At 41.6% G+C, this 14,928-nt stretch overlaps 1 protein-coding gene across 5 annotated transcripts in view; it reads right to left on the reverse strand.

Annotated features, from left to right (window-relative positions):
* Positions 1-14,928, reverse strand: part of Qrich1 (glutamine rich 1) — a 42,866-nt gene that overhangs the window by 2,615 nt on the left and 25,323 nt on the right. For all 5 annotated transcript variants that reach the window (XM_075964578.1, XM_075964580.1, XM_075964581.1 and 2 more), the window contains 6 exons: positions 13,820-13,997; positions 13,086-13,240; positions 10,639-10,753; positions 1,464-1,572; positions 958-1,109; positions 402-492 (listed from right to left, as the gene is read on the reverse strand). In XM_075964578.1, coding sequence (XP_075820693.1) covers positions 402-492; positions 958-1,109; positions 1,464-1,572; positions 10,639-10,753; positions 13,086-13,240; positions 13,820-13,997 — 800 coding nt within the window. The remainder of the gene's footprint in view (positions 1-401; positions 493-957; positions 1,110-1,463; positions 1,573-10,638; positions 10,754-13,085; positions 13,241-13,819; positions 13,998-14,928) is intronic.

Below are 14,928 nucleotides of genomic sequence, written 5' to 3' on the forward strand. Positions count from 1 at the left end.
ACCACTTCGTTTCACTAACTGTGTGCATGTAATAAGCCTGCACGCCAGAAGAGTGCACCAAATCTCATTAGAGATGGTTGTGAGCCATCGTGTAGGTGCTGGGAATTGAACTCAGGACCTCTTGAAAAGCAGTCATTGCTCTTAACCTCTGAACCATGTCTCCAGCCCCAATGTATGCTTATGCTGTATGTGCATCTTGTCATGGGGAGGCATTTTGTAGTAGTTCCAGTCTGAGAGCAAATCAGTTCCAAAAGCTAAATATGAAAGTCAGATTTATTGGTGCACACCTATAATTCCAGTGTTGAGGAGGTAGGTAAGTGAATCAGGAGTTCAAGCCTATCTTATCATCAACATACAACACACACATTCACTTGTATGGTTAGTATATAAAGCCTCCTCACCATTTGAAGAGGTAGAAATCGTACAGCTTGATGGGACACCTCAATGGATTCTCTGGATTCTCTGTCTGTTCTGCATACATGTCATCTGTAACTATTAAACAAACAAACATGAGTTCAACCTTCTAGACTCAACAGAAAGAGAAAACTGATTCCTTCAAGTTGTCCTTTGACCACTTGCAAGGTGGTACCTGTGCAAGGACATGCATGTGTGTGGGTGTAAACACACACATGCATACACATACAAATAACTAAAAACAAACATATAGGACAGACCTAGCACAACTGTAAACCTAGATCAGTAACTTTAAGCATTCAACTACCTCAATGAGTAAACACTGGGTGAGAGAGGAAAGGGTGAAGCATGGACACGAAGAGAGAAAAGCTTTGTTCTCCAGGGTATCCCTGAGCCTATGAGAAATGTTTGCAGTTTCTAGTGAAGGAGAAGGAAATGGACAATGTCTACCGAGACAACCTCAACTTACACACATCCCCATAAGGACAAAGGCAGGCTGGATAAGCAGTAATGGTTGCTATCATTCCTGTTTCCTTTCTCTACCTTTCTGGCCAGTCTGATGGATTCCAAGGGCCTTCAGATAGCGTATACTCGTGCTTTTATCCTTAGGATTTGAGGGGTTCTTCTTTGTCTGTCGAAGGACCTTGGAGAAAGCCAGCTTCATGTGCTGATCTACTGTCTTCAACAGGAAGTACCTGGACAACAAGGGCAAGCAAGGCAAAAAGAGGGATGCCAAGAGGATGACGACTTACTTCAAGTCCATTAATGACTCAGATGAACCATTCCCCACTCCCACAATCTGAGCAGGGTCATGTCTATGCCATTGTCCAGAAAAGAGCCATATTAAAATGGATTTGGATTTGGAGGGGGATCCCATAAGGCGGTCTGCATCTTACCACTCACTATACAAAAATGCAGCCAAATGGAACCCAAACTAGCTCAAACTTCTGAAATGTGCCAGGGGGATACAGAAGTCCTCCCGGCGTCTCCACCATCCACACTGGGTAAATGCCAGTAGCAGCTAAGAAGGCAGTTTCTAAAACACTTACTTGGTATTAAAGAACATGAGGGTGGTCAGCAGTGTGGAAGGGGAGTGTGCCCCAAGCTGTTTGCACTCCCACAGCATCTCTTCAGTCACGTGGCTGGGTAGAACATAGCCTAGGTGGAACAGAGCACCACTGCAACAACTGCACGACAGAGGTCCACAAACACAAGGACCACACAGGAACACAGTATCAACAGAGGAAATACCCATAGGGTATGGTTAAAAACTCCAGAGCTAGGCCAGGCAATAGTGGTTCACACCTTTAATTCCAGCACTTGGGAGGCAGAGGCAGGTGGATCTCTGTTCAAAGCCAGCATGGCCTATAGAGTGAGTTCCAGGACCAGTTCCAAAGCTACACAGAGAAACTGTGTCTCAAAAATCCAGAAAGAAAAACTCTAGAGCTGGTTAAAGCACAGACCCTTGGTTCACAATTAAATTTGTGGGGCAGGACGCCATAATGACTAATTGTTTCCCTTTAACATTCAAGGTGGTCACTGTTGGTGTTGTTCTGAAGAACCATAGGTTCTATGAATGTTGAGACCTAATTCCTCCACACACATCAAAGATGATTAGCGCAAAAGGTGTGTTTAAGGAAAGTGAAGTCCATAAAGCTATAACCCAAACTCTATTTACTTTAAGAAAGGTTAGATCATATTTTCTTTATAATCAATTTTATTTTATGCATATGAGTGTTTTGCTTGTATGTATGTATATGTATTGTGTGAACAGCTTGGTACTTGTAAAGGTCAGAAGAGGGCATCTGATGCTCTGGAAACTGAGTTATGGATGGCTGTGAACCACCACGTAGGCACTGGAAATTGAACCCAGGTCCTCTGCAAGTGCAACAATTGCTTTTAACCTCTTAATCATCTCTCCAGTCCTTAGATCACATTTTCAGGGTGTCTAGGGTAGAGACTTGGAACATGTTTATCCACTATCTCTAGAAAGCAAGGCAATTTCATGAACAAAAGGGAAGACTGATACTTGCACAATTACATGTTTCCTCCAAAAAATACCAGGTATTACTCATACCCATATAAACATATAGCTACAAGGTTCAAAAGACCAACAGCTTGAACCTGGATAAGCAGTAACATGCCATTTGATTTGACCACTACGGCACCTTCATGTGCTCAAGGCCATTACAGATGTGTAAGCATTTGTATGCTGGGGACATGTCTAGCAGATGAACTGACACAGCCGACTTCTCCAAGACTTTTAAGATGCCAAAGTCAGGAAGTGAAGGTGGCACTTCCTAAAAGGAAGAAAAAACATTTTGCTCAATACAGTCTTTTCCTTTTTGTTGTTTTTTATTTTATTATTTTTTTTTTTTTGTGAGACAGGGTTTCTGTATAACAGTCCTGGCTGATCTAGAACTCACTTTACAGACCAGGCTGGCCTTGAACTCACAAGAGGCCTGCCTCTGTCTCTGACTGCTGTGATTAAAGGTATGCACGACACAGCCTAGCCCAACAGTCCTCTTTTCTATTAATATTTAATACACTTCCATTTCTTTCTTTTTCCTTTCCGTTTTTTATTTTTTCTGGCCTCGAACTCACAGAGATCCGCCTGCCTCTACCTCCCAAGTGCTGGGATTAAAGGCGTGCACCTCCACCGCCTGGCCTAGCTCTTGCTCTTGTAGACCAGGTTGGCTTCAAACTCACAGAGATCTGCCTGCCTCTGCCTCCCATGTCAATATGGTCTAGAAAGCGAGTTCCAGGACAGCCAGAGCTACACAGAAAAACCTTGTCCTGAACTTAATCCCAGCATTCAGGAGGCAGAGGCAGGCAGATCTCTGTGAGCTCGAGGCCAGCCTTGTCTACAAGAGCTAGTTCCAGGACAGGCTCCAAAGCTACAGAGAAACCCTGTCTCGAAAAACAAAAACCAAAACAAAACAAAAACCAACAACAAAAAAACCCTTGTGATGAAAATCCAAAAAGGACTTTAAAATGCCTAAGAACCAGGACTTCAAAGCATAGGAGAAAGGAGACACAAACTTAATCTAGAAGAAATCATCACCCACAGCTTCTAATTTTATTGCTAAAATACCACCTCCCATTACAGGTAGAAAAAACAGACTCTAGAATGAGAGAAATCCCTCAGATAAAACAGGAATATTCTGTTAAATCAGATCAAAGGAGCTAGCTACCAAAGTAATGATAATATTAAAAGACCAACTTAAAAGTTCCAAATAAGGGGCTGGAGAGATGGTTCAGTGGTTAAGAGCATTGCCTGCTCTTCCAAAGGACCTGAGTTCGATTCCCAGCAACCACATGGTGGCTCACAACCATCTGTAAAGAGGTCTGGCGCCCTCTTCTGGCCTGCAGGCATACACACAGACAGAATATTGTATACATAATAAATAAATAAATATTTTTTAAAAAAAGTTCCAAATAAGGGTCTGGAGAGATGGCTCAGACATTAAGAGCACTGGGTGCTCTTCGAGAGGTCGTGAGTCCAATTCCCAGCAACAACATGGTGGCTCACAGGCTGACAACCATCTATAATGAGATCTGATGCCCTCTTCTCCTCTGGCATGCAGGCAGACATTCAGGCAGAACACTATATACAAAATAAGAAAGAAAATCTTAAAAAAAAAGAAAAAATTCCAAATGCCCAAAGATCCGACCGTCTGTAAACTGGAAAAACACAACAGGAAATGATATGATCTGCAGATCACATTGATTCTACTTTGTCTGTCTCAAGACAAAGTGTCACTATGTAGCCCTGGCTTTCTTGAAATGTACTATGTAGACTAGGTAGAGCTTGAACTCAAAAGTTCACCCTGCCTCTGCTGGGATTAAAGGTGTGAACCACCACATCTGGCCCTTACAATGATTCTTTTTAAAGATCTTTTTGTTCTTGTTTATGGTGATGAATTTGTACTTATTTTTCTTTTATGGAGACAGGATCTCACCATGTACCTCTGGCTGGCCTGGAACTCATTATGCACGTATAAGAGTTCATAGAAACTCATTCAGAGGTCCACCTGCCTTCTTCTCCTAGGAGTGCTGGGAATAGGGGAATGTCCCCAACAACGACTCAAAATAAAAAAACATGGCACATTATGGTAGCATGTGCCCTAATCTGTGTTCTAAAAGGCTGAGGTTAGATGACCAGGAGTTTTAGGCCATGTCTGGGCTAAACGAAAAGACAATTATAAAAGAATAAGAAGAGGGGGCTGGGGGCTGGAGAGATGGCTCAGTGGTTAAGAGCATTGCCTGCTCTTCCAAAGGTCCTGAGTTCAATTCCCGGCAACCACATGGTGGCTCACAACCATCTGTAATGGGGTCTGGTGCCCTCTTCTGGACTGCAAGCATACACACATACAGAATATTGTATACATAATAAATAAATATTAAAAAAAAAGAATAAGAACAAATGACATTTCTCGGCCGTCTGTCCTGTTTTTTAAAAGCACTGAATTTACTTTATTTGTCCTTTGTCTTACTCTTTAAAACTCCTTAAAAAAAAAAAACACACAAAAAACAGCCAGGCAGTGGTGAAGCATGCCTTCATGCTTTTAATCCCAGCACTCGGGAGGCGGATCTCTGTGAGTTCGAGGCCAGCCTGGTCTACAAGAGCTAGTTCCAGGACAGGAACCAAAAGCTACGGAGAAATCCTGTCTCGAAAATCCAAAAAAGAAAACAAAACAAAATAAAAAACAAAAAACCAAAGAAACAAAAACTACTATATTGTATTCTAAGTAACTGGAATACTTCAACACATGTTTAAACAAAACCCTAATGGTTGAATTTTCACTATTAATTTCATTTTGTTTTACGTATTTTTGCCTATAGGTATGTATATATGTATGGATTCATGCGCCTGGTGCCTGTGGAACCCAGAAGAATCTGTTAGGTCCCCAAGAACTGGAGTTAGTTACAAATGGTTGTGAGCCACCTTGTCAGGACTGGACAAAGGTCAAGCCCAGGTCCTTTTTAAGAGCAGTGATGAGCCACCTCCAGTCCTAACACAGGTAACGTTTTTAACATTGATTTGTTCCTGGTGTATGCACGCAAAACACGCATTGTGTGCCAGGAGACTCACAGCACTCATGAGGGAGATCACTCCGAGTTCTGTGCCAGCCAAAGCTAGATAGTAAATCCTTTCCTCAAAAACAAAGAAGTAAACGTGGAACAATAAGAATGATAAGGCCAAAGGACACATTTCCAATTTCCATGCTCTGTCAGTAAATATAAAGTTGTATTAAGGCGGATAGTGGCACACACCTTTAACATCCCAGCACTTGGGAGGCAGAGGCACGTGGATCTCTGGGAGTTCCATGACAGCCAGAGCTGTTACACAGAGTGCCTCGAAAAACCAACAAATAAGGGGCTGAAGAAATGGCTCAGCGGTTAAGAGCACTGCTGCTCTTCCAGAGGACCCGGGTTCAATTCCCAGCACCCACCTGGCAGCTCACAACTGTCTGAAAATCCAGTTCCAGGGGATCTGACACCTTCACACCAATGCACATAAAATAAAGATAAATCATAATTAAAAAAAAAAAACAATAAAATAAAATAAAATGTGGTCTTCCAAACGGTAGTGCTGGGCTGGAGGAATGGCTCAGCTTTTAAAGGCTAAACTCACAATGTTAATGTTAGTGATTTTTTTCATTTCCACCATGATACATGGCTGTTCCTTATCTAAGAAGCATTTCATGCTGTGCTTTTTCGGTTTGTGTTTTTGTTTTTCGAGACCAGGTTTCTCTGTAGGAAGCCTGTCCTTGAACTAGTTCTTGTAGACAAGGCTGGCCTCGAACTCACAGAGATCCTGAGTGTCGATGTTAAAGGCATGTGCCACCACTACCTGGCTATATTTTGTTTTTTTTTGAGATGGTGACGTGCTTTTCTGAATTGCATTCATCCTAATAACACCTCAATGGCACATTGTTTAGCTGTCTATTTATAGCTTCCAAGGATCTGACCACACCCACTTCTGGCCTCCAGAGTCACTTGAATTTACATGTATATATCCATACTAAAACACAGAAATATACAAATTAAAAATTTTGTAACAGTCCTGGCAATCAGGAGACTGAGGCAGGCAATTTTTTTGAGTTTGAGGACAGCCTGGTCTATGTAGTAAGCGTCACGATAGCCAGGACCACACACAAAGACTATCTCTAAACAAAACGAAGAATTTAAAAAAATACAAAACAAACAAAACAATAAAATAGTTAAGTACTACATAATGAATCTGAGAACAATATGAGCTAATAAGACCTTGTCTTTTTTTTAAAAAAATTTAGATGTATTGGTGTTTTGCCTGCATGTGTGTCTGTGTGAAGGTGCCAGATCCCCTGGAACTGGAGTTATAGACAATTGTAAGCTGCCATGTGGGTGCTGGGAATTGAACCCAGGTCCTCTTAAAGAACAGCCAAGGCTCTTAACCACTGAGCCATCTCTCCAGACCTTGTCATAAAGGGGCTGGAAAGATGATTCAGCAATTAAGAGAAGTGCCTGCTGTAGCAGAGGACCCGTGTTCTATTTCCAGAAGTAACATGGTGGCTCACAAGCAGGTACTCCAGTTCTAGGAGATGATGTCCTTTTCTGCCCACCACACATACATACACACAAGACATACACACAGGACAAACACCTACACATACAAAAAAAAATTTTTAAATAGAAAAACGAAAAAGGTGGTAAAGCACTTGTCTAGCATGTATGAAGGGTCCAATACCCAGCACCATCTACACTAGGGATGACAGCACACACCTGAAACTCTTAGAGCTTGGGTGATGGAGCCAGGAGGTTCATAAACTCAGTCACCCTAACTACACAGTTTGAGGCCAGTCTGGGAAATGTTAGGCCCTGCCTCAAACATACAAACAAACAAAAAACACAGGATACAAGTGCACAATGCTAGTTAAAAAATCAATCACAAAAAAGATAAATAATTAATCATTCCAATTGGGACATGGTGGCACACTTTGGAGGCAAAAGTGGGTAGACCTCTAAGTTCCAGACTAGCCAGGACTCACTATACAGTGAGACAATGGCAATCAATCAATCAATCAATCAATCATTTAATTAATCAAAGCAGGAGCAATGGAAATAGCTATTCCAAATATCTGGCATTCCTTAAAAGGAAAAATTACAAGGCATTAGAAAACTATCAATGGTTGTCAAAGGCTTTAGGGAAAAGATGATGAATAAATAGGAAACAAATTTTTAAATCACAGAGAGAGCTCAGTGGCTAGAATGCAACCAGTACCTTTTAGAAGATAGCAACAAGTCAGGCAGCCCACAACACCTTTAACAACCCAGCTCTAGGGAGAAGTAATGCCCTCTTCCAGCCTCTGCGGTTACCTGCACACATGTGGCATTTACACATAAACATTCTGTACTGATACAAGTTTTGTAAAATAAAAGTTAACTTAGATATTCCACTGAAAACTTGTATTCTTTAAACATAAATATTATCCAGGATGCTGGCACTGGATAAATCAATAATAATATTCTACAGACACAATGATTTATAATTCTTTTTTCTTTTGAATCAGGGTCTTGATACATAGCTTAAACTGGCTTTGAATTTAAGATTATCCTATCTCAGCTTCGAAACGTTGGGAAGATAATGAATCATTATGCCAGTTAAAATTTTGTTTTTGTGGGCTGGAGATATGGCTCAGTGTTTAAGAGAACTGACTGCTCTTCTAGAAGTCCTGAGTTCAATTCCCAGCAATCACATGGTGGCTCACAACCATCTGTAATGAGATCTGGTGCCCTCTTCTGGCATGCAAGCATACATGGATGGAATGTTGTATACATAATAAATAAATAAACCTTTAAAAAAATTTTTGCTTTTGTTATTCAAAACTGTTTCTCTGTGTGGTCACAGAAATCTACATACCTCTATCTCTGGAGAGCTAGGATTAAAGATTTAAACACGTTAAAAGTAGGGCAGTGAATGGCGCATGCCTTTAATCCCAGCACTCAGGAGGCAGAGACAGGTGGATCTCTGAGTTCGAGGCTAGCCTGGACTGATGGAGGAAGGTCATTGGTTAAAAAAATAAAGAAACTGCTTGGCTGGCCCTCATAGGTTAGAACACAGGTGGGTGGAGAAAACAACAGAATGCTGGGAGGAAGAGGAAGTAAGCTCAGACTCTCCGGAGCAGACGCAGCCACACGCAATGAAGCTCCGACCCAGAATGGACGTAGGCTAGAATCTTCCCGGTAAGACTGGTGCTCACAGATTATTAGAGATGGGTTGATCGGGATATGAGAATTAGCCTAGAAGAGGCTAGATAGAAATGGGCCAAGCAGTGTTTAAATGAATACAGTTTGTGTGTTGTTATTTCGGGGCATAAGCTAGCCAAGCAGGTGGCCAGGGTGCTGGGGATGCAGCCCTGCCGCTGCTATTACTACACTGGACTACACAGAATGAGTTCCAGGACAGACTCCAAAGCTACACAGAAACCCAGTCTTGAAAAACCTAAATAAACAAATAAATAAAACAGATTTAAAGATGTGTGATGCCACCATTTAGTTTGGTTTTTTTTTTTTTTTTTAAATTAAACTATTTAGAGCCTTGAAGGAAGAAAAGGACTGAACAGGATCTGATGTTCCAGGCAAGGAAGATAGTTTGCTATTGGAACACAGAAATCTGCCTGCCTCTGCCTCCCAGTTGCTAGGATTAAAGGCATAGGCTACTATGCCTATCTGGAAAAAAAAAACCAATAATAATAAATAAAAATCCTTAAGGGGTGGAAGAGATGGTTTGGTGGTTTAGAAAAGAACACCTGGAATCCATGTCCAACACCCACACAGTTAAAAACCATCTGTATGTCAGTGTCAAGGCCAGAAGAGGGACCTTGAGTTACAGATGGTCTGTGAGCTAACACATGGGTACCAGGAATAGAACTTTTGAGTCCTTTGCAAGAACAAGTACTCTTAACCACTGAGCCATCTATCCAGCCCCTAAAAAATACACTTTCATAGTAGGTAATGATGATTCCTAGAGTTTGTTTTATTCACTTGGTTTTTTTCTCAGACATGGTGTCACAATTTTGCCCACACTGGCCTTAAGCTTTCTGACTCAAGCAATCTTCCTGTTTTAGACTTCCTACTAGTTGAGACAACAAGCACATTCTATTACTGTGGGCTATGACTTTTGCTGTTTGTTTCTCCTCAAGACAGGGTCTCTCTGTGTAACCACCAAGGCTGTCCTGAAATTCTGTAGACCAGGCCTGCCTTGAACTCAGAAAGATCCGCCTGCCTCAGCCTCCCCGAGAGCTGGGATTAAAAATGTGTGCCACCAACACCCAGTTAGGATTCTTAGTTTGATTAATAAATTTGGACAAGAAGAAAAGTTGTTAGTAATCACACGTGTGACACACTGGGGTCACTGATGAACAAAGTACCGGAGACTCAAGCTGTTGTCTGTGGATCATAGATAGTCCCTTCCCCCCCCAGTTATGCTGCAGTCAGCCAAAAACACTGCCCATGGTTTTGTTTTTGTTGGGTTTTGATATGGGATACCCTTCTGTACACTGAGAATATGTGTTGCTCCTATTGGCTGAAGAATAAAGTTATTTTGGTCTAGAGCAGGGCAGACTATAACTAGGCAGGAAAGCCAAACTGAATACAGAAAGAAAGAAGGTGGAGTCGGGGGGACATGCAATCAGCCGCCAGAGAACCAAGATATGAGCCTCATGGTAAAATATAAACTAATAAAAATAAGTTAGTTAATAATAAACTTGAGCTAATAGGCCAAAGAGTATGTAATTAAGCCTCTGAGTGGTTACATTAAAAGTGGCTGTGGGACAAGATGCAACAAGAAACCTCCAATTACAGGATTTTTTGTAGTTGTTTTTCTGTTTTTAAGACCAAGTTCTTTCTATGTAGCCTTGGCTGGTCTGGAACTCGTAGAGAGATCTACGTGGCTCTGTTCCTGAGTGCTGGTGTTTACCACACCAACTTAGCTACCTATCTTCTTAAAGCCCAAGGCTGGAGAGAGGGCTCAGTGGTTAGAGTATAGGCTGTTCTTCCAGAGGACCCAGGTTCAATTCCCAGAACTCACATGACAGTTCACAACTCTCTGCTCACAACAGCCTCACACAGATAGATTCACATGAAGGCAAAACACCAATGTACATTAAAAAAAAAAAAAAAGACAGTAAAGAAATTCAAATGGAAAGAGGGAAATTCAAAGACAAGGGAAATTCTTACCAAGAGGAGTGACACGGGGCTGCACATCCTTCAGAACTTCATGTAACCACTCCGTGAAACGAACATAGTAAAGATCAGAAAATATGTCATCTACTCTTCCATTTTCAAAAAGATACTAAAAGAAAAGTAATTGACAAATGTTACTGGTAATCTCGAGTAAAACCTTTGGAAAACATTTTTCACTACCACCACTTCCTTATTCTCTCCAACAAACAAACAAACAAACAAACAAACAGTCAGGGGGTGATGGTGTATCCTTTTAATCCCAACACTTGGGAAGCAGAGGCAGGCAGATCTCTGTGGGTTCTAGGCCAGCCTGGTCTACAAGAGCTAGTTCCAGGACAGCTAGGGCTGTTACACAGACAAACCCTGTCTCCAAAAACCAAAACGAGATTAAATTAGAATTGTTCAACTGGTGTCATTCCCACAGCATACCTACCTCAAATCTCATTAACAGAAATTTACATTACTGACAGATGAATTAAAGGATCTTTTGTGAATACTATACATATAGGCAAGGAACTATAGTAAAAATCATGGGGGGGGGGGACGATGTGATGGAGACATGGATCAGTAGTTAAGAGCACTTACTGCCTTTTCAAAGGACCCAAGGTTAAGTTTCCAGCATCCACATAGCTAGCCCCTACTGCTTACACATAGTGCCCATACACACACAGAAATACTCACACATACATATCAAATAAAATATCTCTTAAAAATCAAGAATAGAACTGGGGACTGGAGAGATGGCTCAGCTGTTAAAGAGGACAGACAGGGAACCTGGATTGAATTGCCACCACTCTCATGGAAGCTAACACCTATCTGTAACACCAAGAGCTAACATCCTCACATAGACATACAAGGAGACAAAACACCAATGCACAAAAAAATAAAAAAATAAATCAAGACTAGAAGCTGGGTGTAGTAGCATACACCTTTAATCCCAGCACTCAGGAGGCAGAGGCAGGTGGGATCTCTGTGAGTTCGAGGTCAGCCTGGTCTACAAAGTGAGTTCCAGGACAGTCAGGGCTATATCAAGAAACCGTCTCCCTTACCCCTCCTCCCCCAAAAAAAGGGCCGGGGTGGGTGTCACCCTGTCTGTTAAGGTTACTGCATTGTGGTAACATGTACGAATCTTTTTTTTTTAATTTGGCTTAACTTTTGAGATAGGGTCTCAACCTCTATCAGCTTCTGTTCCACACAACTGTGCTTGGAATTAAAGGTAGATACTGCCACATCCAACTTTAATCTTGTCAACATTATGACTAGGAGTGCTTCATCTACACACAATTGGTACCACATGTATGCCTACTGCCCTTGGAGGTCAGAAGAAAGCACTGGATCTCCTGGAACTGGAGTTAGGTATGACAGTGAATCACCATGTAGGTACTGGGAACTGAATACATGTCCTCTTTAAGAGTAGTAAGTTCTCTTAGGCCCTAACAAGTGTAAGTCTTTTCATTTCCTTTCTCGTAAACTGAGATTACTACACTACCACCGTCTTCTATGAATAGAGACAGCACGTGAGATAACTTGGGTAGTTCTGGGTTAGGACCAGAAGGAAAGGAATAAACCTGGAGGCTGACTGTTTTCAGAGCCAGGCAATAGAGTAAGCTCCAAGAGACAAACAAGTCTTGTAGCATCACACTGCGGAATCCTTTAGAGTCTTGAGTATGAAGAAATCTACCTCTGCTCCCCTAAACTGCCATTATACCAGCCTCTCTGTTATCCTGAAAAGCCAAAAAGATTGGTATACAATTTTAGCCATACTCCCTCAAACCACTGTTTTGTATTAATGTAAGGTATAATAAAAGTTATACTCGAGCACCAGATTGAGTAACTTTATGAAAACTACATGCTTACTTTAAGAAAATGAATTAAACAGATGCTTTTAAGAAAAAAAAAGTTAGCCGGGCGGTGGTGGCGCATGCCTTTAATCCCAGCACTCGGGAGGCAGAGGCAGGCGGATCTCTGGGAGTTCGAGACCAGCCTGGTATACAGAGCTAGTTCCAGGATAGGCTCCAAAGCCACAGAGAAACCCTGACTCGAAAAACCAAAAGAAAAAAGAAAAAAAAAGTTAATCATTAAATACATTCCACCATCAGTTCTGGGAATGAAATTTGGGTCATCAGCCTTAAACAGTAAGTACTTTCATGGGCTGAGCTACTTCACTGATCCTAATTAAATACTTGAACACATGATTTCCAAAGTAGTAGAATGATACATATTTATTTGCATATATTCTTTTCTAAAGTAAACATACAGGCCATTATTTAAAAACAAAAACTAAAAAAAGGCAAGATCTATGCAGCCTTGGCCAGCAAGAACTCCTAACAGTCAGCCTGCTGTGTCTCCCCAAGTACTTGTCACTTTCCTAAATAGGAGTACTGTGAAAGCATCCAATGAGAACAAGTTCAAACAAGTTCCTGTGCAGATCTGCTTCCTACCTTTTGTATACACAAGAAAATGTAGTAGAGTACGTCTGGGTCGTAGGGTTCACCTTCTCCATTACGAGCTTCGCGTGTCATTAAACAGAGGCCATAATTCAATTCGGCCACAGCAGAGGAGATCAGATCTTCTTGGAATCGTAGCAACTGGCGCCCTGTGACACAAGTTACTAAGGGTGAGTGGGAGTCCTGGCAACAGTGACGTCTTAACTGGCTGATCACATTGTTCAAAGGCGAGCTCAGAGAAGATACTGCCCATCAAGGTTTGGGCTAGGAATGGCCATTGAATCTGTGCTCAGAACTGCTCTATTAACGCAGTAACATATGCTATTATTCTATCACTCAATAGGTTTCCTTTCCCTAAGGGCTAAAAAAATGAAAAGCAGAGAAATGCAAAAACCACACTCTATAATATGAGCAAATAAATGAGGCCAAACCAAGACAGGGTTTAAACACAACTCACTGGTACTTCCCAGTTCTTCCCAAAAGCCATTCTGACTTGGTCTCTCGTTGACACTAGAAATCCAAAGATTTAAAAATCTGGACTTGGGCAAATCCCATAAATCCTGTTCATTTTACAGGGTGAGAAGTACATCCTGTTCATCAGAAAAAAGTATACTTCCAAAGAAATTCTCTAGTCCTCAGAGTCAAAGATGCTACTTGCCTGCCATTCTGTTTTGCTTCTACTTAAGTTTTAGACACATCCAAGCCGCCCCTCCCTCTGAAACACTCACTCCCAATGGGGGCCAGTCTGTTTTGAGCATCCTTCTCTAGTTCAGCATTCTTGGTTTGAGCCCAGTTTTTCCATACTTCGAGCCCTTCTTCTGGCTTCAAAGAATTTGGAAGCAAAAGTTCTGGTGAAGGCTGTGGTTGTGACTGTGGCTCAACTTCAGCAACCTGAACAGTTTGTGCCTAGGAGATAGAAACCATCAGAATATGTCAATATTGTTTTTCATTAGGTCCTGTAGTTCTGACTATATCAGTTCTCATTTAATATTTTTATTACATTTTTAAATTTTATGTGTGTGTGTGTGCCACTGGTGTGCCTGTGGAGGGCAGAAAGAACTTATGGAAGTCAGTTCTCCTCCTACCATATGGTTCTGAGGGACTGAATTCAGGAAGACAAGCTTGGAGAAAGTGCTGTTACCCACTAAGTCATTTTACTAGCTCTTGATTCTCATTTAAAACCACTACTATAGACCAAGCATGGAAACACATGACTGTACTGACAGTACTTTGGAGGCTGAGACAGAGTTGCAGTGTCACCTCAAGTTCGAGACCAGCCCAGGCTTTATAGAAAATGTAAGGCTAGCCAGGGCTATGAAAGTAGGATTTGGGTCTCCAAAAACCAAACCAAACCAAACAAGAAAACTAGGTAGTGGTGGCACACACCTTTAACTCCAACACTCAAGGCAGAGGCAGGCAGATCTCTAATTTCAAGACTAGCCAGGTCTACAGAGCGAGTTCTAAGACAGCCAATGAGAAACCTAGAGAGACCCCTCACCCCGAAAGAAAAAGAAACATACACATAAAAGAAAAAGAAACATGTGCACAAAAGAAAACAAAACCTACAATGCCAATACCCCAAACCTCCCTAGAATCTCTCCAAAGGGTAGAGTTCAAGTTTCAGTCTTTTTGTTTTTTGAGACAGGGTTTCTCTATAGTTTTGGAGCCTGTCTTGGAAAACTCTCTCTGTAGACCAGGCTGGCCTTGAACACAGAGATCCTCCTGCCTCTGCTATTGGAGTACTGGGATTAAGGCATGCACAACCACTGCCCAGCTATCAATCTTTTAAAAACTCCCTAGTAAGAGGCTTATTTTCAAACACTACTTCAAAAATTCA

Source organism: Microtus pennsylvanicus, chromosome 3 (assembly GCF_037038515.1).
Source record: "Microtus pennsylvanicus isolate mMicPen1 chromosome 3, mMicPen1.hap1, whole genome shotgun sequence".
NCBI classification, from domain to species: Eukaryota; Metazoa; Chordata; class Mammalia; order Rodentia; family Cricetidae; genus Microtus; species Microtus pennsylvanicus.